We start from the raw sequence: 22771 nt of genomic DNA on the forward strand, positions 1-22771 counted from the left end.
ATTTAGCTCCTAAACTTTGGAATAGTCTTCCTGACAGTGTTCGGGGCTCAGACACAGTCTCCCAGTTTAAATGTAGACTAAAGACTTATCTCTTTATCCAGGCATACATCTAACACTTCCCATAACCTTGTGCTCCAGTACATCTGATTAAATGCACATTCAGCTAGTACTGCTAATATTATGAACAGCAGCTACGCTAATGCTGTTCCATTGTTACCCTTCTTCTACCCATCCCGAGGCATACAGAGACTGTGCTCCAGTGGCATCCGGAGATGGACCAGCTCCAGCCAGGTTCTGCTTGTGAGGATTGGGATATTCAAGCAGCGCCATGGACAACAACCTCCTTATTGATTTACATAACACTATACACATGCTGTATCTGCATCACACAACTGTCACCCAAATGAGGATGGGTTCCCTCTTGAGTCTGGTTCCTCTCAAGGTTTCTTCCTCTTACTATCTAAGGGAGTTTTTCAGTCGCCTCAGTCACCTCAGGCTTGCTCACTTGAGATAACATCTAGGACTGTCTGTCTGTCTGTCTGTCTGTCTGTTTATGTTTGTTGTTTTCTTATGTCGTTTCTCATGTAAAGCTGCTTTGAGACAGTGCTCTTTGTTAAAAGCGCTATACAAATAAAATTGAATTGAATTGTTGAAAAACCTGACATACACTAACAGCTAAGCATTGTCACACATGTCAGTGGACTCATCCACAGCTAAGCCTACACATGATGTCTTATGCATGGCTTCATCTAGCTGGGTTAGCACATCTTGAGTTAATATTTCACTTTTCTTTGTGGCAGATGATGCTGACATGGGAATTTGCTTTATTTTATCACAAAGCTCTTGTTTTTGTTTTCCCTCAAGTAGTGTTTTAGCTACTGAATCTAGCCATGGGGGTCACAGTCCAGTGACTTCTGTGCCAGTCCCAAGCCCGGATAAATAGAGAGGGTTGCGTCAGGAAGGGCATCCGGTGTAAAACGTTGCCAAATTTAACCATGCGAATCATCAGTACTCTAAATTTCATACCGGATCGGTCGAGGCCCGGGTTAACAATGACCGCCATCGGCACCGTTGACCTACAGGGCGCTGGTGGAAATTGGGCTGCTGTTGGTCGAAGAAGTAGAGGAGGGAGGAGACTGTGTAGACAGAGAGAGAAGAGGAAAGGTAAGAGTATAGGACTGAGAATAGGAACTCTGAATGTTGGTACTATGACAGGGAAAGGTAGAGAGCTGGCTGATATGATGGAGAGAAGGAAGGTGGATATACTGTGTGTACAGGAGACCAGGTGGAAGGGTAGCAAGGCTCGTAGTATAGGAGCAGGATTCAAGCTGTTTTATTATGGTGTGGATAGTAAGAGAAATGGGGTAGGTGTGGTCCTGAAGGAGGAGTTTGTGAGGAATGCCAAGAGAAGAGCTGTGGTACTGTATGAGGAAGTCAGGAGTAGCAGAGAAGTATGTCAGAGTGGTGCAGGACATGTATGAGAGGAGCAGGACAGTGGTGAGGTGTGCTGTAGGTCAGACAGAGGAGTTCAGAGTGGAGGTGGGACTGCATCAGGGATCGGCTCTGAGCCCCTTCCTGTTTGCTATGGTGATGGACCAGTTGTCAGAGGAGGTCAGACAGGAGTCTCCTTGGACAATGATGTTTGCAGATGACATTGTGATCTGTAGTGAGAGCAGGGAACAGGTGGAGGAAAACCTGGAGAGGTGGAGGTTTGCGCTGGAGAGAAGAGGAATGAAAGTCAGTTGTAGTAAGACTGAGTACATCAGAGGGACATCTCATATTGGACGTTTGGGGGACAAAGTTAGAGAGGACAGATTAAGATGGTTTGGACATGTCCAGAGGAGGGAGAGTGAGTATATTGGTAGGAGATTGTTGGACATGGAGCTGCCAGGCAGGAGGAAAAGAGGAAGGAAAAGAGGAGGTATATGGATATAATAAATGAAGATATGAAGCTAGTGGGTGTAAGTGTTGAGGATGCAGAAGATAGGGATAGGTGGAGAGAGATGATTCGCTGTGGAGGCCCCTGAAGGGAAAAGCCGAAAGAAGAAGAAGAAGTGTTTCAGCTATAGCACTCATGCATTCTTTGACAACCCCTCCATCAGTAAATGGCTTTTTGTGTTGACCCAAAGTCCAAGCAACTCTGAGGGAACACTCAAGAGCACGTTGTTGGGCAGTGAATGTGTGGCTCAGGATCCTGGTGGACTGGTCATATTGGGCTTATTTTCTATTATGCTTATTTTCTGTGATCTCACTTCAGATCTGAGTGGGTATGTTTGTTCATAATCTTTGTTTTGTCTCATAATGGCGTTTCACATTGGCACTTTTAATAAGTGCCACGGTTTCTGAACATATGAGACACACTGGTTTAGTGCTCCAGTGGGAAGTATGAACAGAAACGAGTCCATTCTGGATTAAATGCTCTATTTTCACTGTCCACTTTTGCTGTCCTATTTTTCTCTCCCTTTCTCCGTCTCACTCGTCTGTTTCTCTCCCTTTCTCCATCTCACTCGCCTGTTTCTCTCCCTTTCTCCGTCTCACTTGTCTGTTTCTCTCCCTTTCTCCATCTCACTCGTCTGTTTCTCTCCCTTTTTCCGTCTCACTCGCCTGTTTCTCTCCCTTTCTCCATCTCACCCGTCTGTTTCTCTCCCTTTCTCCGTCTCACTCACCTGTTTCTCTCCCTTTCTCCATCTCACTCGTCTGTTTCTCTCCCTTTCTCCATCTCACTCGTCTGTTTCTCTCCCTTTGTTTTCTACATGTATCGCTATCTTTCTTTTTCTTTCTACCATCTTTTCATGGGTAACTTGCCTCTAGCTCTGTTTACACTGTAGAGTCGTAATGTTTACTACCTGGAATGCACAGACTTGATTGGCTGAGTGGTATCACGTGGGATGGCTTAACTCGCATACAATTGGTCTGTGCGTTTCCACTACCACTACCGTAAAGTCTACAAAAGCTGCGCCAGTGGAAATAGAAGCGCCCCGTCAGGTTTTAAATCATAACCTTCTGTTTTGGCTGTAGGTCCGGGTCTGTATGGGGCAGGTTCTGGGTCCGCGCCCGGACCGCAGTCCGCCTGTTAGTGACCTATGCTCTACTCCTTCCATTCCATTGTCATATTTCACAACCACAGCATCAGAAGAGATCAATCATCCAGTCTTGTAATCCACCTTCCTACTGGATCTAATTCCAGGTGATTCATCCTCAGGTCATGATCTTGTGATATCCCTGCACAACTCTCTGATCTCTCCTTCGGCCATTGCTCGAAACCTCAGGGTAACCATGGACAATCATCTGTCCTTTTCCTCCCATGTAGCTAATGTGACACGCTCATGTCTGTTCCTTCTGCTCAGGTAGTTGTTCAGTCTCTGGTCATTTTGAAACTGGACTACTGCAGCTCTCTACTGGCAGGTCTTCCTCTGAATGCAGTTTGTCTGCTGCAAATGATCTTAAATGCAGATGTATGACTTGTTTTCCACCTGCCTAAAAAGTCACAGCAAGGACAAATCTCTGAAATATTTCTTTTTCGGGTCTGTTTAAGGGTATTTCAGACATTAATAACAGGAAGGACTTGACTTGGTGGTGGAGGCTTTTTCTTTAAATTCCAGATTAATAGTTTAGGACCTGCTGTAGCATTTAAACATTTTATGTTGTTAATACTATAGCATATTCTACAGGAAGTGGAAAGAAATTATCTCATCTTTTTTCTTATGAAATCTCAAGGCAATAAGGATATGTTATTTAAAGCGATTGTTGATTCAGTGGACAGAATATTTGTAATTAATTTAGGGAAAACTTTATGCATATTACTCACGTGTAAATGATGAGACGAAGTTTAAACGATCCCTAGAACATGCAATATTCTATGGTAAGGTCACTCTGACTGTGATTTGAGATGCAACACTAATTTATTTAGGTAAGCTTTAAACATGGCTTGTCTGAACATGGCTCCCAATAACATTTAAAAACGAAACAAAAGAGAACTTCTTTATAAATCAAGTGACCCCTAGTTTGGGAACCGTAACCAATTTCTAGTCTTAAAAGCTTGTGCATAAAAATGGAAGTGAATTTAATTGAACCTGCAGTCCTTTAGGGGACAGCACTAATACAGTCAGAATGTTTAAAATGTTTATTATTTTATTTCTGGTAAAATAAAATAGATTAGAATAAAAGGTCCACCACAATGGAGTGGGGAAGTAGTAGCTTAGTGGTTATGAAGTTGAACTGGTTGGATGGATGTGAGTTCATACCTCAGTGGTATAAATAAATATAAAAGTGGCTCTGAACAAGGGAATCTGCCAAATTGCATAAATCTAAGAAAGTAGAAGTATACAGGAGTGAGGAAGTTGAAGTGTGTGTGTGTGTGTGTGTGTGAAAGAGTGAGAGAAATCAGCATGTTTTATGTCACAACACTTCCTTCTGAGAACTGGAGACTCTAATACATTTAGGTAAGAATCGCTCTTTCTTCATTCTTAAATCAAAAGGTGGGCAAAATGATAAACAAATGATCCAAGAGCAAGGCGAGAATCACAAAACCACAAAACAATCGATGGTCAAAACTGGAATCAGGAGACATGCCTTGGTATGTGAGGGACGAACACAGATCTGTTCCAGTACTTCAGTGTGAACGAGTGTGTAGAGTTCTTAAGTAGTGTGTGGTGGTGATTCAGTCCAGGTGTGTGCACTCAGGTGACTGAGCACATGACACTGAACATGGTGTGTGGGTGATGTAGCCTGAGGTGTCCATATATGTGGTCAGAGGGACACTGTGGGAACTGGAGTTCGTCATTAATTTCAGCACGGTCATGACTGAGTAGTAAATTTCCAATGTGTGTGTATTAAAGTAAAGTGTATTAAATTCTGTTCCTGATGTGTTGAAGTTAGTTATAACTAGCTAATGTAAATTAAAGTAAAAAAATGATAAAGTGTCATCAAAATTGTTTGTAATTACCACAAAATGTCATATGGTATACTAAATATGTAATACTCTGTCTCTCTTTGTACGTTAGTTTGTACGTTTATTTGTACGTTAGTTTGTACGTTTGTTTGTACGTTTATTTGTACGTTAGTTTGTACGTTTATTTGTACGTTTGTTTGTACGTTAGTTTGTACGTTAGTTTGTACATTTGTTTGTACGTTAGTTTGTACGTTAGTTTGTACGTTTGTTTGTACGTTTGTTTGTACGTTTATTTGTACGTTTGTTTGTATGTTTGTTTGTACGTTAGTTTGTACATTTGTTTGTACGTTTGTTTGTACGTTAGTTTGTACGTTTATTTGTACGTTAGTTTGTATGTTTGTTTGTACGTTTATTTGTACGTTTGTTTGTACGTTAGTTTGTACGTTTGTTTGTACGTTTGTTTGTACGTTAGTTTGTACGTTTGTTTGTACGTTTGTTTGTACGTTAGTTTGTACGTTTATTTGTACGTTAGTTTGTACGTTTATTTGTACGTTAGTTTGTATGTTTGTTTGTACGTTTATTTGTACGTTTGTTTGTACGTTTATTTGTACGTTTGTTTGTACGTTAGTTTGTACGTTTGTTTGTACGTTTGTTTGTACGTTTGTTTGTACGTTAGTTTGTACGTTTGTTTGTACGTTAGTTTGTACGTTTGTTTGTACGTTTGTTTGTACGTTAGTTTGTACGTTTGTTTGTACGTTTGTTTGTACGTTAGTTTGTACGTTTATTTGTACGTTAGTTTGTATGTTTGTTTGTACGTTTATGTCAGGCATGCATTTCCGGGTTCCATGTTGCTACTTCCGGTTCCGGGACGCAACTTCCGGTTTCGCGATCTCATTTCCGGTTTCCGCCATTTTATGCTCCTCTGTCCTATATAAGCTAGCGAGCAGTCCATGCTCCTTGCCAGATGGTCTCTTCAGTCAGCCTTGAGCTTCTGAGACGGCATCCTGCCCTTTTCTTCAGTTCCTGTCTGCCTGGTTTGTCTCTGCCTTCCTTCAATCAATGACTCTGCCTGTCCTACGTTTAACCTGTTCTCTGGATTTTGGATTATTGGATTGTATGCTGTCAATGTCTCTGCTGGTCCTACGTTTAACCTGTTCTCTGGATTTGGATTAGTGGACTGTATGCTGTTAATGACTCTGCCTGTCCTATGTTTAACCTGTTCTCTGGATTGTGGATTATTGGACTGTATGTGGTTGTTTCTTTTACTGATTCTACCAGCCTGCTGTATCCTGGTTTTTTCAGGGTTTTTTTTCCTATTTGAAGTTGACTGAGGACTCTGCCATTTTTTGTGCCGTTCTTAATAAAGACTCTAAGTTTGAACTCGGACTGTGTTCTGCATTTGGGTCCTCACCTGCCATCCCTGACAATACCATCTGGCCAACATGGACCCAGCAGAGCCACAGAACATGCAAGCCCTTCTAAGCTCCTTATCTGAGACCCCCACCTCTCACGAACGTCATCTCCAGGATCTCGCCTCGGCTACACACGAACTGATCCGTCGCATGAATCAGCTTTCAGTCACTCCACCCTCTTCAGCTCCCTCGGCGACAACGACACCCACGAGCTCACCAGGTCATCTTCGAGAGCCACACCTGCCTTACCCCGAACGCTTCTCCGGTGAACCAGGACGATGCTGTGCATTTCTGATGCAATGCTCAGTGATCTTTGAACTTCAACCCTCTTCCTTCCCATCAGACCGCTCCAAGGTAGCCTATGTCATCTCCCTGTTGTCAGGCAAGGCCAAGCTCTGGGCAACCGCCGAGTGGGAACGTCAGTCTGTACTCTGATCCTCCTTTGAGTCTTTTTCCAATGAACTCCGCAAGGTCTTTGACACCTCTGCTCCCCAGCAGGATGCGGCACGCTCCCTCTTTGAAGCCTCACAAGGGAGCCTAACCGTGGCAGAATATGCGGTGGATTTTCGCACATTTGCCATCGACAGCGGGTGGAATGCCACCGCACTCTACGATGCCTTCTATTGGGGGCTGGCTTCTGAAATTAAGGATGAGCTCGCTGCCCGGGAGCTACCAGCCGACCTCGATGACCTGATCGTCCTGGCTACCCGCATCGATCGACGCATTCGGGAACGCCAAACTGAAAGGTCAGCCCGACGTCTTGGACAACCCAACTACCGACCCACTGTCTCTCACCCCCCGCCTTCTCCTACCCTCCCTGTCTCTGCATCCAGGAGCCTTCCTCTCTCCCATGCCATGGAGATCGGTCGTTGTCACTTATCCCCTGCTGAGAAGGACAGGCGTCGGGCCTCAGGACTATGCCTGTACTGTGGAGAGGCTGGACATTTTGCCGCTTCCTGTCCAGCAAAAGGCCGGGCTCGTCGCTGAAAGAGGGGCCAGCGGCGAGTCTACGACCATCAGTCCCTTCCAAGCCACTGCTCAAGATCCGCATCTCAGTTGACCAGCGGGGCTACGACCTATCTGCTTTTGTGGACTCCGGAGCCGACTCTGAATTTATGGATCAAGACCTGGCTAAACAACTAGGCCTTGAGACGATGCCTCTGTTCTCGCCCCTCCAAGTTCGGGCCTTGGACGGCCACGTCCTCCATCATGCCTCCCAACGCACTAAACCCTTGCTTGTCACCATCTCTGAACATCACCAAGAGTGGTTGTCTTTTCTTCTGATCCCTTCACCATTTGCCCCTGTTATGTTGGGCTTTCCATGGCTCCGGAAGCACAATCCTCACGTGGACTGGACCAGCGGCCGTATTCTGGATTGGGGCACCTACTGCCTAGCCCATTGCCTAGGATCTGTACCTCCGACCAAGGTGTCTGACATGGACGAACCACCCCCTGACCTCAGCTCAGTACCCTCCAATTATCATGACCTGGGGATGGCATTCAGCAAGGTCAGAGCCTCCTCTTTACCCCCTGATCGTCCATATGACTGTGCTATTGACCTCCTGCCTGGCACTACCCCTCCCCGGGGTCGGCTCTACCAGCTTTCGGGACCCGAAAGAGAGGCTATGACCCAATATATTCAAGATTCCCTCGCGGCCGGGATCATTCGTCCGTCTTCCTCACCTGCTGGGGCTGGGTTCTTCTTTGTAGGGAAGAAGGATGGGTCCTTGCGTCCATGCATCGACTACCGTGGGCTTAATGCCATTACTACCAAGAACCATTACCCATTACCCCTCATGTCTACTGCTTTCGAACTCCTCCAGGGAGCCACTGTCTTCACCAAACTCGATCTCCGCAACGCCTATCATCTGGTGCGTATTCGAGAGGGTGACGAATGGAAGACTGCATTTAACACCCCAACAGGCCATTATGAATATCTGGTAATGCCGTTCGGGCTCACTAATGCCCCTGCTGTATTTCAAGCCCTGGTCAACGACATCCTCCGGGACTTCCTAAACCAGTTCATCTTTGTGTACTTGGATGACATCCTCATCTTCTCCCACTCCCTAGAGGAGCATGTTCACCATGTCCGGTCGGTGCTCCGTCGCCTGCTTCAGAACCGTCTGTATGTGAAATCCGAGAAGTGTGAAGTCCACACCTCCAGCACCACGTTTTTGGGTTTCATACTCTCGGCCGGTAGCATACAGATGGATCCCAGGCGGGTGGAGGCCGGGGCCGGGGTTTCCCGTACCTTATCTACTCTCCAACAGCGTTTCTGGTGGCCATCACTCAAGCACGATATCCAGAGATTTGTGGCAGCCTGTCCCACCTGTGCTCAGCAGAAATCGTCCAGGACCCCACAAGCCGGGCTCCTGCGCCCCCTTCCGACCCCCAGACATCCTTGGTCCCATATCTCCCTGGACTTTGTCAATGGACTACCTCCTTCTGCCGGCCACACTACCATCCTTACGGTGGTGGACCGATTCTCGAAAATGGTCCATTTTGTGCCCTTGGCCAAGCTTCCCTCCGCCAAGGAGACTGCCCAGATGCTACTATTACATGTCTTCCGCTTACATGGGTTGCCTCGCAATATTGTGTCTGACCGGGGGCCACAGTTCACCTCGAGATTCTGGAAGGAGTTCTGTCACCTCCTGGGTACCTCCATTAGCCTTTCATCTGGCATCCCCCCACAGACCAACGGCCAGATGGAGCGATTAAACCAAGAGTTGGAGACTGGGCTCAGAATCCTCTGTTCTGAAGACCCTACATCCTGGTCATCCAACCTCATTTGGGTCGAATATGCCCACAACTCTCTTCCCTCGGCAGCCACAGGCCTCTCCCCTTTCCAGGCCGCTTACGGCTATCAACCACCTCTGTTCTCTTCCCAAGAATTAGAGGCCTCGGTTCCCTCTGCCCTCGCGCTGGTTAAACGGTGTCGATGGGTCTGGAGGAGGACCCACTTAGTGCTTCTCCGCTCATCCAAAAGCTATGCTCGATGGGCCAATCGTAAGCGCCACCCGGCACCCCCTTACCATGTTAGCCAACGTGTTTGGCTGTCCACTCGGGATCTACCCCTGAAAGTCGCCTGTCGGAAGCTCGCTCCTCGCTTTGTTGGTCCGTTCCCAATCTCTAAAGTGCTCAATCCAGTATCCGTCCGACTCGAGCTTCCCCGGGCCCTTCGCATCCACCCTACGTTCCATGTCTCCAGACTCAAGCCTGTCCGAGCCTGTTCGCTGGTTCCCTCCACCAGACCCCCTCCTCCCGCCTGGGTCATTGATGGGGGCCCTGTTTATACAGTTCGCCGCCTTCTACGCTCCAGATGTCGGGGTAGAGGTCTCCAGTATCTTGTCGACTGGGAGGGCTACGGCCCTGAAGAACGCTCCTGGGTGCCCGCACGTCACATCCTTGATCCCGACCTTGTTTCCCAGTTCCACCGCGAGCACCCTGATCAACCAGGAGGGGCGTCGTGAGGCGCCGTGGAGGGAGGGGTACTGTCAGGCATGCATTTCCGGGTTCCATGTTGCTACTTCCGGTTCCAGGACGCAACTTCCAGTTTCGCGATCTCATTTCCGGTTTCCGCCATTTTATGCTCCTCTGTCCTATATAAGCTAGCGAGCAGTCCATGCTCCTTGCCAGATGGTCTCTTCAGTCAGCCTTGAGCTTCTGAGACGGCATCCTGCCCTTTTCTTCAGTTCCTGTCTGCCTGGTTTGTTTCTGCCTTCCCTCAATCAATGACTCTGCCTGTCCTACGTTTAACCTGCTCTCTGGATTTTGGATTATTGGATTGTATGCTGTCAGTGTCTCTGCTGGTCCTACGTTTAACCTGTTCTCTGGATTTGGATTAGTGGACTGTATGCTGTTAATGACTCTGCCTGTCCTACGTTTAACCTGTTCTCTGGATTGTGGATTATTGGACTGTATGTGGTTGTTTCTTTTACTGATTCTACCAGCCTGCTGTATCCTGGTTTTTTTCAGTTTCTTTTTGAGAACTCTGCCATTTTTTGTGCCGTTCTTAATAAAGACTCTAAGTTTGAACTCGGACTGTGTTCTGCATTTGGGTCCTCACCTGCCATCCCTGACAGTTTATTTGTACGTTAGTTTGTACATTTGTTTGTACATTTGTTTGTACGTTTATTTGTATGTTTGTACGTTTATTTCTATGTTTAGTTTGTACGTTTGTTTGTACGTTTGTTTGTACTTTAGTTTGTACGTTAGTTTGTACGAATCCTCAGTAAAAGCTCCACAGGGAACATTGTCAGTTTCAGTTCTTTATACAAGATTAGTCATAACTGTACAGTGTTCTGCTCTGACTACGAGAATCATTTTTATATGTAATATCTTAACTTCTGATGAGTATTTTCGTATGTTATAATATGGTAATGAAACAAAAGAAACTTGCAATCCTCTGCATACTGCTGTTAATAGATCAGATATTACACTGGCCACATTCACTGCAAAGTAGCTAAAAGAACTGTAATTAGAGTTTATCTTAAACATCCATTTTATTCAACACTTACATTGCAGTATACACACACTGAGCAGTAAACATTAAGTACAGTGTGGAACATGTACTAACCGTGTTCTGCTGTTTACATGATCTCTACTTTACTGTCTGAGATTATTTCTCATTATGTTCGTCTCTTCTCCAGCTGAATCTTTGAAGAACAGAGAAATGAAATCGGTGAAGAAGCTCATCATCATTTACTCTCTATTTCAAGGTTTGTGTAAAATTTAATTGTAGTTTGTGAACTGATATAAATATGGCTAGATAAGCAGTGTATTTGTGTTACTGTAGTACTGACTTTATACTGTGTGTGTGTGTGTGTGTGTTTACAGCTGTGTTGTGTAGAGAATTCTCCATCACTCTACCAGAGAGTGTAGAAGCTCTGAGAGGACTCTGTGTTCTCATACCCTGCAGATTTCAGATTGAAGAACAATACGATAAAGACCTCCAGAGAGATTCTACAGGAATCTGGTTATTAAACGGCATTGATGGTAACAGTAATAAAGTCTTTAACTCTAAAGTAACTACAGAGAACAAGATTGAAGGTGAAATTATAGGAGATCTCCTCATGAAGAACTGCACCACCATCTTCTACAACATCAGTGAGAGAGACAGAGGAAAATATTACTTTAGATTAGAGGCTACTGGATCTCTAAAATACAATTATAGATCACCAGTATCTCTAAGAGTGCGAGGTGAGAGCTGCAGCAGTGTGTGTGTGTGTGTTTCTGCGTGTGTTTGTGCGTGTGTGTGTGTTTGTGTGTATGTGTGTGTGTGTGTGTGTGTGTGTACAGTGTAACTGTAATTACACTAATGATCCACTGGAACACATTTAAAACTCATCTCTAATGTGATACTGTGTGTTTATCTCAGACTCTCCAATCAGACCCTCAATAACACTGTATAAGGAGGATCAGGGGGAGGTGGAGGACCAGAATGAGGTGGTGGAGGGAACTTCAGTGAGTCTCATTTGCTCTGCTCCATCTGCTCCATGTCTCTTAAATCCTCCCACTTTTACATGGAACTTCCTGCCTGAGGAGAGAAGACAGGAGCAGAACCACAACACCAGCTTCAGCTCCTCTCAGCTGAACTTCAACGCTACTCACCTGCATCATGGACTCACTTTCACCTGCACCACCACCTACCAGCTCCAGAACCAGAACAAATCAGCACAGAGCTCTCGTACTCTACATGTTCTGTGTAAGTGTTACTTCATCAATTCACATTCAGTACACTTTAAATGATTTATAGAGTCTCCTAAATCCTGTTCCTCCTCCTTCAGATGGTCCTAGAAACACATCAGTATCAGTGTCTCCATCTGCTTCAGTGCTTTTGGGCAGTTCAGTGTCTCTGAGTTGCAGCAGTGATGCAAACCCAGCAGTGCTGAACTACATCTGGTACAGAGAGAACGGAGAGCAGATAGGAACCGGAAACCATCTCACCATCAACACCACTGATTCTACACACAGAGGTTTATACTACTGTAGAGCTCAAAACCAGCACGGAGATCACAACTCATCTGTGGTCCTGGATGTTCAGTGTGAGTACAATGCTGGAGCTTTGCTTATGCTACATCACATGGCTCATGTTATCATGGGATCAGCTTTAAACAGTTTTCTCTCAGCGATATCCTGTGGTCTTAGCCACAGTGCTGTAGAACTCGAGCTATGTCATGGACTTTAGTTTAAGTAACTAATAGGAAACTATATGAAACATTGCCAAATGCTAGCAAAATAAACATTAGCTGCATTCTTTTGCTAATGCATTGCCATTGTCTGGTCACAGCAACAAATGGTTAAATAACAAACATTTATTTATTTATTTATTTTTTATTTCTTTCTATTGCATTTTCATAATAATCAGCATTGGGAGCAGTGACTGAATAACAATACTGCAAATAAAAGAAACAAAATAAACAAAAGTGTGATTAAAAAATAAATCACAGTGTGATTAAACTTAGAACTAGAATATTAGAATAATATTATATTATATCTTAGAATTAGAATATTATCCTATGGGTACAAAAGCATTTAAGGATACCTACTCAGCTTGAGATCAATGCCAAGACAATTCGAAGTTCTAGACCATACTTTATAAAATAAATCAGATTTACCTTTTAGTTTACATCCCATCATTTCCAGAAATTTAACTTCTTTAATCAAAGCCATCCAATCCTTAATAAGGGGGGTTCAGTACCGACCCATTTATTTATAATTATCCCTCTACCCAACATCAATAATGCTTTAAAGACTCCTGAGTACTCTCAGAATAAAGAGGGCAATATAACTTACTTTATGTCTTTTGAAATAAACTCAGATCATCTGCTTTATGGTGATTTATCACAGAGTAAAATCTGGATAAGAAATGTTTAACTTTAGTATTCTTAATGAAGAATAAATCCAAAAAGAAATTAGAATCAAGTGAAGGCTACCATGTCTGGTCAAATAACAATTATCTCATAACTTAATTTGCAACTAATGCTAACATGTACTGTATGTTTAGACAACTGCTGTAGTTCTGAAATTTCTGAAAGATCATTTATTGTATACAAAAACAAGCAAATAAAAAATCATTAGGAAATATTTTGGGAAAGGTTCAAACAAGGACAAAGAACAGATATTATTGAAATATTCCATCACACCTTTATCTCACAGCTTCCTGTTCCTCCTCCTTCAGATGGTCCTAGAAACACATCAGTATCAGTGTCTCCATCTGCTTCAGTGCTTTTGGGCAGTTCAGTGTCTCTGAGTTGCAGCAGTGATGCAAACCCAGCAGTGCTGAACTACACCTGGTACAGAGAGAACGGAGAGCAGATAGGAACCGGAAACCATCTCACCATCAACACCACTGATTCTACACACAGAGGTTTATACTACTGTAGAGCTCAAAACCAGCACGGAGATCACAACTCATCTGTGGTCCTGGATCTTCAGTGTGAGTATTTGTGTGTATGGTTACGTGACCAATACAAATTTAATTTTAATTGCAAATTTATCTATAAAATCAGCTGAAATACCAAAATTCCATTACCTTTTTCTTAAGCACTCTAGATACTAATTTCTAAAAAAAAATATCTACACTATATATATATATATATATATATATATATATATATATATATATATATATATATATATACATACACTATATTGCCAAAAGTATTCGCTCACCCATCCAAATAATCAGAGTCAGGTGTTCCAATCACTTCCATGGCCACAGGTGTATAAAATCAAGCACCTAGGCATGCAGACTGTTTTTACAAACATTTGTGAAAGAATGGGTCGCTCTCAGGAGCTCAGTGAATTCCAGCGTGGAACTGTGATAGGATGCCACCTGTGCAACAAATCCAGTCGTGAAATTTCCTCACTCCTAAATATTCCACAGTCAACTGTCAGCTGTATTATAAGAACGTGGAAGTGTTTGAACGACAGCAACTCAGCCACGAAGTGGTAGGCCACGTAAACTGACGGAGCAGGGTCAGCGGATGCTGAGGCGCATAGTGCGAAGAGGTCGCCAACTTTCTGCAGAGTCAATCACTACAGACCTCCAAACTTCATGTGGCCTTCAGATTAGCTCAAGAACAGTGTGCAGAGAGCTTCATGGAATGGGTTTCCATGGCCGAGCAGCTGCATCCAAGCCATACATCACCAAGTGCAATGCAAAGCGTCGGATGCAGTGGTGTAAAGCACGCCGCCACTGGACTTTAGAGCAGTGGAGACGCGTTCTCTGGAGTGACGAATCGCGCTTCTCCATCTGGCAATCTGATGGACGAGTCTGGGTTTGGCGGTTGCCAGGAGAACGGTACTTGTCTGACTGCATTGTGCCAAGTGTAAAGTTTGGTGGAGGGGGGATTATGGTGTGGGGTTGTTTTTCAGGAGCTGGGCTTGGCCCCTTAGTTCCAGTGAAAGGAACTCTGAATGCTTCAGCATACCAAGACATTTTGGACAATTCCATGCTCCCAACTTTATGGGAACAGTTTGGAGCTGGCCCCTTCCTCTTCCAACATGACTGTACACCAGTGACCAAAGCAAGGTCCATAAAGACATGGATGACAGAGTCTGGTGTGGAGGAACTTGACTGGCCTGCACAGAGTCCTGACCTCAACCCGATAGAACACCTTTGGGATGAATTAGAGCGGAGACTGAGAGCCAGGCCTTCTCGTCCAACATCAGTGTGTGACCTCACAAATGCGCTTCTGGAAGAATGGTCAAAAATTCCCATAAACACACTCCTAAACCTTGTGGACAGCCTTCCCAGAAGAGTTGAAGCTGTTATAGCTGCAAAGGGTGGACTGACGTCATATTGAACCCTATGGATTAGGAATGGGATGTCACTTAAGTTCATATGCGAGTCAAGGCAGGTGAGCGAATACTTTTGGCAATATAGTGTATATAAATATCTAAAAAAAAAACACAAGCATTACTAAAGAAAATGAAGAAGGGATAACTGAAAAAGAAAAACAACTGTTCAGTTTAAATGCCAAAACAAGTGTGAAACTCCCAGCAAAATTAGATTATACACCAGGAACTTCATCACAGAATATATGTCTTGTAAAGAAGATGGATGCCAGAGCCAACTCCTTCATCTGATGACTAGGGATGTCTGTAGGTTTAGATTAAACAAATACAGCTGTTCTTAAAATGGAACTGTGACATAGACAACAGAAGGCAGGGTTGTTTATGTAACTGAGGAATGAAAATCATAAGGTGGTGAATAGCATGTGTGGTTAGGTGGAGACTGAAAGGGACTGGAGAACAGAGGAACAGGTGAAGAGAATTGTTAGAAGTTTGCAACAACAGGAAATGGTAGGCAAGAAGGGCCGGACAATCATCAGATAGGGTCAGCCTATTCTCCAAGGTATGAAGGAGCTTGGACAGAGCCACTTGGGGACTTTCATACAGTCACAGATCTGCCATTTTATCTGTCAGCTTGTGACAGCAAAGAATTAGTGTCTATAATGACCTTAGAAACTACACTGACCTAATAGGTCCTCATGGGTCATTGATTTCTGTTGTAGAAAGGACATTAATCAGTTACAGTTACATTATTTACTGTTTAGTGTCACCCAAATGAGGATGGGTTCCCTTCTGAGCCTGGTTCCTCTCAAGGTTTCTTCCTCATATTGGAGTTTTTTCTTGCCACCGTCACCACAGGTTTGTACTTCTATTCTTATTAATTATGATATAATAATAATCTTCTTCCTCCCTCTCTCTCTCTCTCTCTCTCTCTCTCTCTCTCTCTCTCAGATGCTCCTCAGGTCTCTTCCTCCTCCAGCTGTAACAGCATGCAGGATATGATCATGTGTTCCTGTGAGGTTCATGGAAATCCATCTCCTAAACTGGACTGGAGACTCTCTGGTCAAACTCTCTCTTCATCTGAGGCCACAAACATCAGTCTGGAATCTGTGGGTGATACGGGTTTAAGAAGCTTAATCTCTATCCAAAAATCAGTTAACGGCGTTCACACTCTGCAGTGTGTTGGTGCCAATGAGCTGGGCGTTGCCTCACTCTTCTTGTCCTTTATGAACAAGGCTCCATGCTCTGATAAAGGTTAGAAATGTTTTACTCATTACTTTAGTGGTGTTCTACTCCATTAATGTGTCACAAAGTTAGTGTTGGATTCTCATTATTAAACAATGAAGATCGACAGAAGAATGAAGCAAAGACTTAATTTTATTCCTATAGCTCAGGATCAACCTGGGAACCCTGGAGCTGTGAGGCAGTCACTGTATCAGTCACACTGAAACCAGTGCTATACAAAAAAACTGAAACTTATCATCCAAAATGTTCAGGATTTTACTTTTAATAAAAGAAACCCTGTTAAAATTCTAGACAGGGCAAACAGACGAATGACAAACAATACAGACAAACCGAGACACTCAATGACCAGAAGAATTAGTAATGTCACAGACCCAGCGCTGAAGACTTCACCATGATGTCATGAAAGTTAAAGTTTTATCAAGGAGTTTGCTTAATTAGGAACATTTTTTGTAATTAGAAGTCCAGAGATCTAAAGCTTGGTCATGTGACCAGGTCAGTGTCTGAGCATTATAGTGAAAACCTAAAACATCACTTTTAACCTGTTATTCCTTATATTATATATATATATATATATATATATATATATATATATATATATATATATATATATATATATATATATATATATATATATATATATATATAATATTTCTTTTTGATAAAAGTATCAATAATTCTGAATATATGTGTGTGTGTGTGGGTTTGTGTGTGTGTGTGTATGCAAATGCTTTTAATGTGTTCATTACACAAGACAGGAATTTACATGATGCTTTGTTGTGTTGAAGTTCTGAGTTTTTATTGCATCATTCTGGAAGCTCTGAAATGCATTATGCTTAATAAAGCTTCAGAAAACAGTTGAAACACAAGAAAGGGGAAATATCTTAGGCTGAGGTTTCTGCTACGTCCAGCGGAAAATTTTACTTCTTTAAAGCACACAGTGTTCTCAAAAATATTTCTCAAGACAGAAAAATAACTAAAGGGTTCAACCACAAGCTACTTTCCCATAAACACTTTCTCTAGTTCATTGAAAATGCTCTACTTAAATAGAATTAAGCGAATTATATTTAGCTTGTCATGTTTCCATACTATGTTTACATCACAATGCTGTTAAATTCTGGACTCTGATTGGTCGCTCTGACTGTAGAGCTGGTTTATATTAATGCACTCATTCTGATTAATGATTATCGTTTCCATAGCAACAGTTTATTCACAGGGCTAATACTTTTTAGCTAGAATGTTATCAGACAACTTAAAAGTAATTAATTGAATTATTAAAAAATGAAGTGTTTAATTAAAAAGCTGTGTAATATGTCCTATATTTGCTGAATTACAAGCATTGTATAATCTAACTTTATTTCAAAATGTTATCAGAATTTTTCAACATTGTGTCTGTTAAAATATTGTAAATTCAAAAATATATTTCTCACAGGTTGACTTTAGGTGCTTTAATGGTCATTCTGTAAACTGTATTTGTTTTGCTAATATACACTCACTGAGCATTTATTAGATTTAACACTGGGTGGAGCCTCCATTTGATGGTAAAACAGCCTCAGAGCTTCATGGCATGGATTCCACGGATCAGTCGATTTCCCCATTCTGATGGTTGATGTGAACATGACCTGAAGCAGCTGAAGTTATCTGCAGGATATGATGCATCGTGTTGCTGCCACGTGATTGGCTGATTAGATAATTGCATAAATGGTCAGGTGTACCAGTGTTCCTAATAAAAAAGAAGCTTTTATTATTATATTAAGGAACACTTTTCTTCTCATATCCTAGCAGAGGAAGTTGGGGTCAGAGCACAGGGGTAGCTAAGATAGAGCACACCTGGAGCAGAGAAGGCATAGGGCCTTAATTAATTGCCCAAAAATTGGCAATACTGGGGCTTGAACCCTGACCTTCCCATCAACAACCCAGCGCCTTAACCACTTGAGTCACCACTGCTCCAAATGAAATGCATAATTTGCTAGCAATTTATTTAACATTTTTAATTCAGTACTAATTCTCATATTTGCGTTCCCTTTGTGTGTTTAATTATTTTAGGTTCAGGTGTGGATGTTCCCTCAGTGCTGATTGGTGCTGCTGTTGGAGCTTCAGTAATGATGATGCTGTGTGGTGTATTCCTGTGTGTAAGGTGTGTTTACTGTAAAAATGTTAACGTTTAAGTATATTAACATGTAATGTAAAAAATATTTTAAAAATGTAAGTCTACATTTTAAAATATATATAATATAGCATTATAAACGGAGATGTTTTTATTTAATCATTCAATCATTTACTCAGGAAAGCGACTCCTTCCCAGTCTGGACAAGAAGAAGAAGCAAGACGCAGTATGGTTGGTTAATTGAGGAAATATTGGTATCACTTTAGATAAAAGTGAAATATTAAAAGTGAAATTGAAATATTACATTTTACTTCCTGTTGATCTCCACAGGTGGATAATCAGGAGGAAGATGAAGATTCTGTTTATGCGAACAAGACGGTTTTATCAGAGTCACTTCATTACTCCACTATCGTGTTTCCAAACGGAGCGGGAAGTGAAATCAGAGGCCTTTCCAAGCTCACTGCTGAATACGCCAACATCGGCCACGCCTCCAACCATCAAACCATGGAGGGAGCTACAGGATCAGCCTTCAAGGAAGTCCAGGAAGAAAACAATATAAATACGGACAGTGAAAAGATGTGTGAAGAGGAGGTAACTTACGGAAACATCACACGTCAGCCTATGATGGAGCAAACTCCTTCTGATTTAGGTGAAAATGGTAATAATGAAATAAAACAACTGCAGATAGAAGAAAGAGATTCAGAACATCTGAAACAGTCAGATGAAGCTGAAGGTTTTTAAGCAGATCATAAATGTGAATTAAAAAAAACAACAAAAAAACAATAAAACCTACATTTATTTAGTTTAGATAGAGATACATGATAAAGTGATAAATATCTATTTATATTTCTGTTGTACTGATTAGTGAACATTTTGTCCTCAAAGTTGATGTTAGAAGCAGGAAAAATGGACAAGCGTAAGGATTTGAGCGAGTTTGATGAAGGGCCAAATTGTGATGGTTAGACCACTGGATCAGAGCATCTCCAAAACTGCAGCTCTTGTGGGGTGTTCCCGGTCTGCAGTGGTCAGTATCTATCAAAAGTGGTCCGAGGAAGGAACAGTGGTGAACCGGAGACAGGGTCATGGGCAGTTAAGGATCATTGATGCACGTGGGGAGAGAAGGCTGGACCATGTGATCCGATCCAACAGACGAGCTACTGTTGATCAAACTGCTGAAGAAGTTAATGCTGGTTCTGATAGAAAGGGGTCAGAATACACAGTGCAGGACAGGTCAGGGCTGTTTTGGCAGATATTTGGCAATATTAGGCGGGTGGTCATAATGTTATGCCTGGTTTGTGTATATATATACAGTATATATATATCCAGAATATATCCAGAAACAGTGGTAAGAGATAAATAAACACAGCATCTGAAGTCTGAACTTTATCCCCTGAAGAGGTTGTGTTTATTTTTCTCTGCACACAATGGAAGTAATTTACATTATTTTAAATGAGTAACCTGTTAGTATTAATGAATCAGAGACACTTTATTTTTCCTCTGTTTGTGTTGGTTGTTGTTGTCTGCTGCTACCTGACGACATACTCATTCTGAGTTTCTATATTATTGAGCTTAAAGGTGTATTTAACAGGAAGTGTGAGGACATCTGACCTGAGCCCACAGAGCAGTATCAGTGGATATGGGACTGTATGTATAGTCTGGTGAATCCCAGCTCACAACACACATCAGTGTCGATGTTGGTGAATGAGGGAGATAGGGAAAGACGAGTGTCTCAGTCTTACAAGCAATCGTATCTCTGCATGCTCGCTGTGCTCTCCTTATTCAACACATAGTTTTGTCACCATAAAGCTGTTGATACTTGTTTTATTGTATTGAATTACATTGTATTGTACTACAGATGCTGTAGTTCATCCTCTTGATAATTTTACAGGGCACAGCTTACAGTCTTTTTTATAGTTTTATACAATAATCTATAATCTATAAAATATCTCCTGATCACCTGATTGTTGTTATTTGCTTATTAGTGCAATACGATTCACTAGAATTGTAACACATAGTATTATCTAGCATCAGTATCAGACACTGGTATCTCTATATTATTGATGATTATGAGTACAAGTAAATGAGCCTGTTATCTGATTGTAAGGTTCTCTGAATCATTTTTTTTTTCATCGTCAGTGAGGATGCTGTACAAAGTGCTGATCTTGCGACCAAAATATTTCTGAATCATATCATAAAACATGACAATATACTGTAATGTATTTTATACATGCATATATTACAGACTGCATTAAAATCTCCTTTTGTGCATCACTGACTTTCATCATTCACTTACTTACGGTTTTATTCTCCATTATTTGCTCATGAGTGCCGACTTGTCATTAAGATGATGTTTAAGGAAATGTGAATGTAATTCTATCAGATTGATGACAGAAAACCTGTAAATACAAAACCAGTTTAAAATCTGAATTTGCACATTAACCTGCAGTCCTGTAGGGGGCAGAACTACATCAATCAGTGTTTTCATTCCCTGACATTAATCTGATCAAAATCATATACAAGTTAAAACAAACAAACAAAAAAACAACAAAAGTATTTTGTCATTTAAAATTTAATTCTTAAAATTACACAGCAAAAACAGAAGAATTGAGATTAAAGACAGTAAAGCAGATATACATAATAATGCATTATATTTTTATTCTTTTTTTAAAGTAAAAACTTTAGGTGCTTTAATGGTGACTCTTTTTTTAAAAGTTAATTGCTAATATACATTCACTGAGCACTTTATTAGGTTTAACAGCCTCAGAACTTCATGGCATGGATTCCACAAGATGTTGGACACACCCCTTTGGGATTTTGGTTCATGTTGACGTGATTACATCATGACGTTCCTGCTACGAAAGTCTACCACAACCCCCATGATGTTCTACTGGGTTCCTCTGGCCAGTGGTGGGATTTAAATTCACAACTTTCTGATCAGTAGTCCAGTGTCTTAACCACTGAGGTTCCACTAATCTGCATCCAAGGTTTGGGTTCCACATTCTGAGACCATTCTGACCTTAACACTGTTGGTTCCACATTCTGACCCTAACAACTGTGTCCCTCAGCAGAAACCCAGGTTCATCAGATCATTTGCCAGTCTTCATCTGTCCAGTTTGTTCAGTCCACAGCCTCAGATTTCTGTTCCTGGCTGACAGTGGAAGAACCTGATGTGATCTTCTGCTGTTGTAGCTCATCCACCTCAAGGTTCATGGTGTTGTGCATTCTGAGATGCTTTTCTGCTCACCACAGATGCAGATGTACAGAGTGAATATCTGTTACTGTAGCCTTTCTGTCAGCTCCAAACAGTCTTATCATTCTCCTCTCATCTCTCTCTAAGAAATGTGAGATTTTCAGCTGAACTCATGACACTTCATCACCTAGTTAATGAACTGGGTAAAAAAAACTATATAGTAATAACTTCCTGTGTTATTACCTCAGACATAACGTCCTGTGTGTGTGTGTGTGTGTTTGGGTGGGGGTGGGGGGTGGTATAAGGTCATTCATCATGTTGGGTGTAACCGATTGCACTTCAGTTGGACACTTAAAACACTACGGTAAGAATCACACAGTTTGTTTGTTTGTTTGTTTGTTTGTTTGTATTTATAGTTAGTTAAACTGATCATTGGGTGTTTATCTGTTTAGATATTTACATGTTCTTGCTCTCATACACAGTATTAATAATCAGAACACACTGTGCTATTAAAAAGTTGTATCTCTAAAAGTCTCTAAAAGTTGTTCTTCCTTAATAATCTTTATTTAGATGATTTATTGGCTTTTCTTTAATTCTAATCAAATGGAGACAGACAGACAGAAAGACTGAGCTGATTAAATGTACTGCAACACTTTTAATACATACTGCAATAGAAAGGGGAAATTTCTGCAGCATCTTTAATCCTATATTAATCAGAGAAGGTGATGAAGACTGTGGTCTGTTCCCAGTGTTAGTGTAGGTTTCGTGTCATGTATGTTTACCGCCTTTCAGCCTTGCCTTGTTGTTTTGTATTGCTCTTGCATTGTTTAGTGTTTGGGTTTATACAGTCAGAAAACATCCAGCACATGCACTCCTGCACAACATCTCGTTTGTTAGCGTTAGCTTGCTTTGAGGAACTGAAATTGATGAAAGTTAGCTGAGCTTGGTATTGTCGAAACCCCTGAGATAAGCTGATGTAATGCATGCAAGACATGTTCAGTTGCAGCACACAGAGTTTTTTTTTTTTACAATATTATCACATTGAGCAATATTTCTTATCTATTTGCTATCACCTGTTTGGGTATAACATGGACTTTAAGCAGCATTATTGTGTATTACTCCACTACATC

The 22771-nt window shown here is 41.9% G+C and overlaps 2 protein-coding genes across 4 annotated transcripts in view; both read left to right on the plus strand.

Moving 5' to 3' along the window:
- Nucleotides 1-304: 304 nt before the first annotated feature.
- Nucleotides 305-20719, plus strand: LOC131370098 (myelin-associated glycoprotein-like). Of its 3 annotated transcripts, none has more exons than XM_058417187.1 (10): nt 305-442; nt 10953-11021; nt 11140-11502; nt 11681-12007; nt 12090-12347; nt 13484-13741; nt 16054-16356; nt 18391-18481; nt 18631-18682; nt 18782-20719. In XM_058417187.1, exons 2-10 carry the CDS (start codon nt 10976-10978, stop codon nt 19190-19192), a joined length of 2109 nt encoding a protein of 702 aa, XP_058273170.1. In that variant the 5' UTR covers nt 305-442; nt 10953-10975; the 3' UTR covers nt 19193-20719. The 3 variants fall into 3 exon arrangements, with proteins under 3 accessions (XP_058273170.1, XP_058273168.1, XP_058273169.1); XM_058417185.1 differs by lacking the exon at nt 305-442 and adding an exon at nt 4330-4442; XM_058417186.1 differs by lacking the exon at nt 305-442 and adding an exon at nt 4506-4576.
- A 1207-nt stretch (nt 20720-21926) lies between these two features.
- LOC131370107 (sialic acid-binding Ig-like lectin 13) overlaps nt 21927-22771 on the plus strand; it is a 9564-nt gene continuing 8719 nt past the window's right edge. Inside the window, exon 1 of the mRNA XM_058417198.1 lies at nt 21927-22005. The gene's annotated coding sequence lies outside the window, so the exon portion shown is untranslated. The remainder of the gene's footprint in view (nt 22006-22771) is intronic.

The sequence above is a fragment of the Hemibagrus wyckioides genome, linkage group LG19 (assembly GCF_019097595.1).
Source record: "Hemibagrus wyckioides isolate EC202008001 linkage group LG19, SWU_Hwy_1.0, whole genome shotgun sequence".
Classification (NCBI taxonomy): domain Eukaryota; kingdom Metazoa; phylum Chordata; class Actinopteri; order Siluriformes; family Bagridae; genus Hemibagrus; species Hemibagrus wyckioides.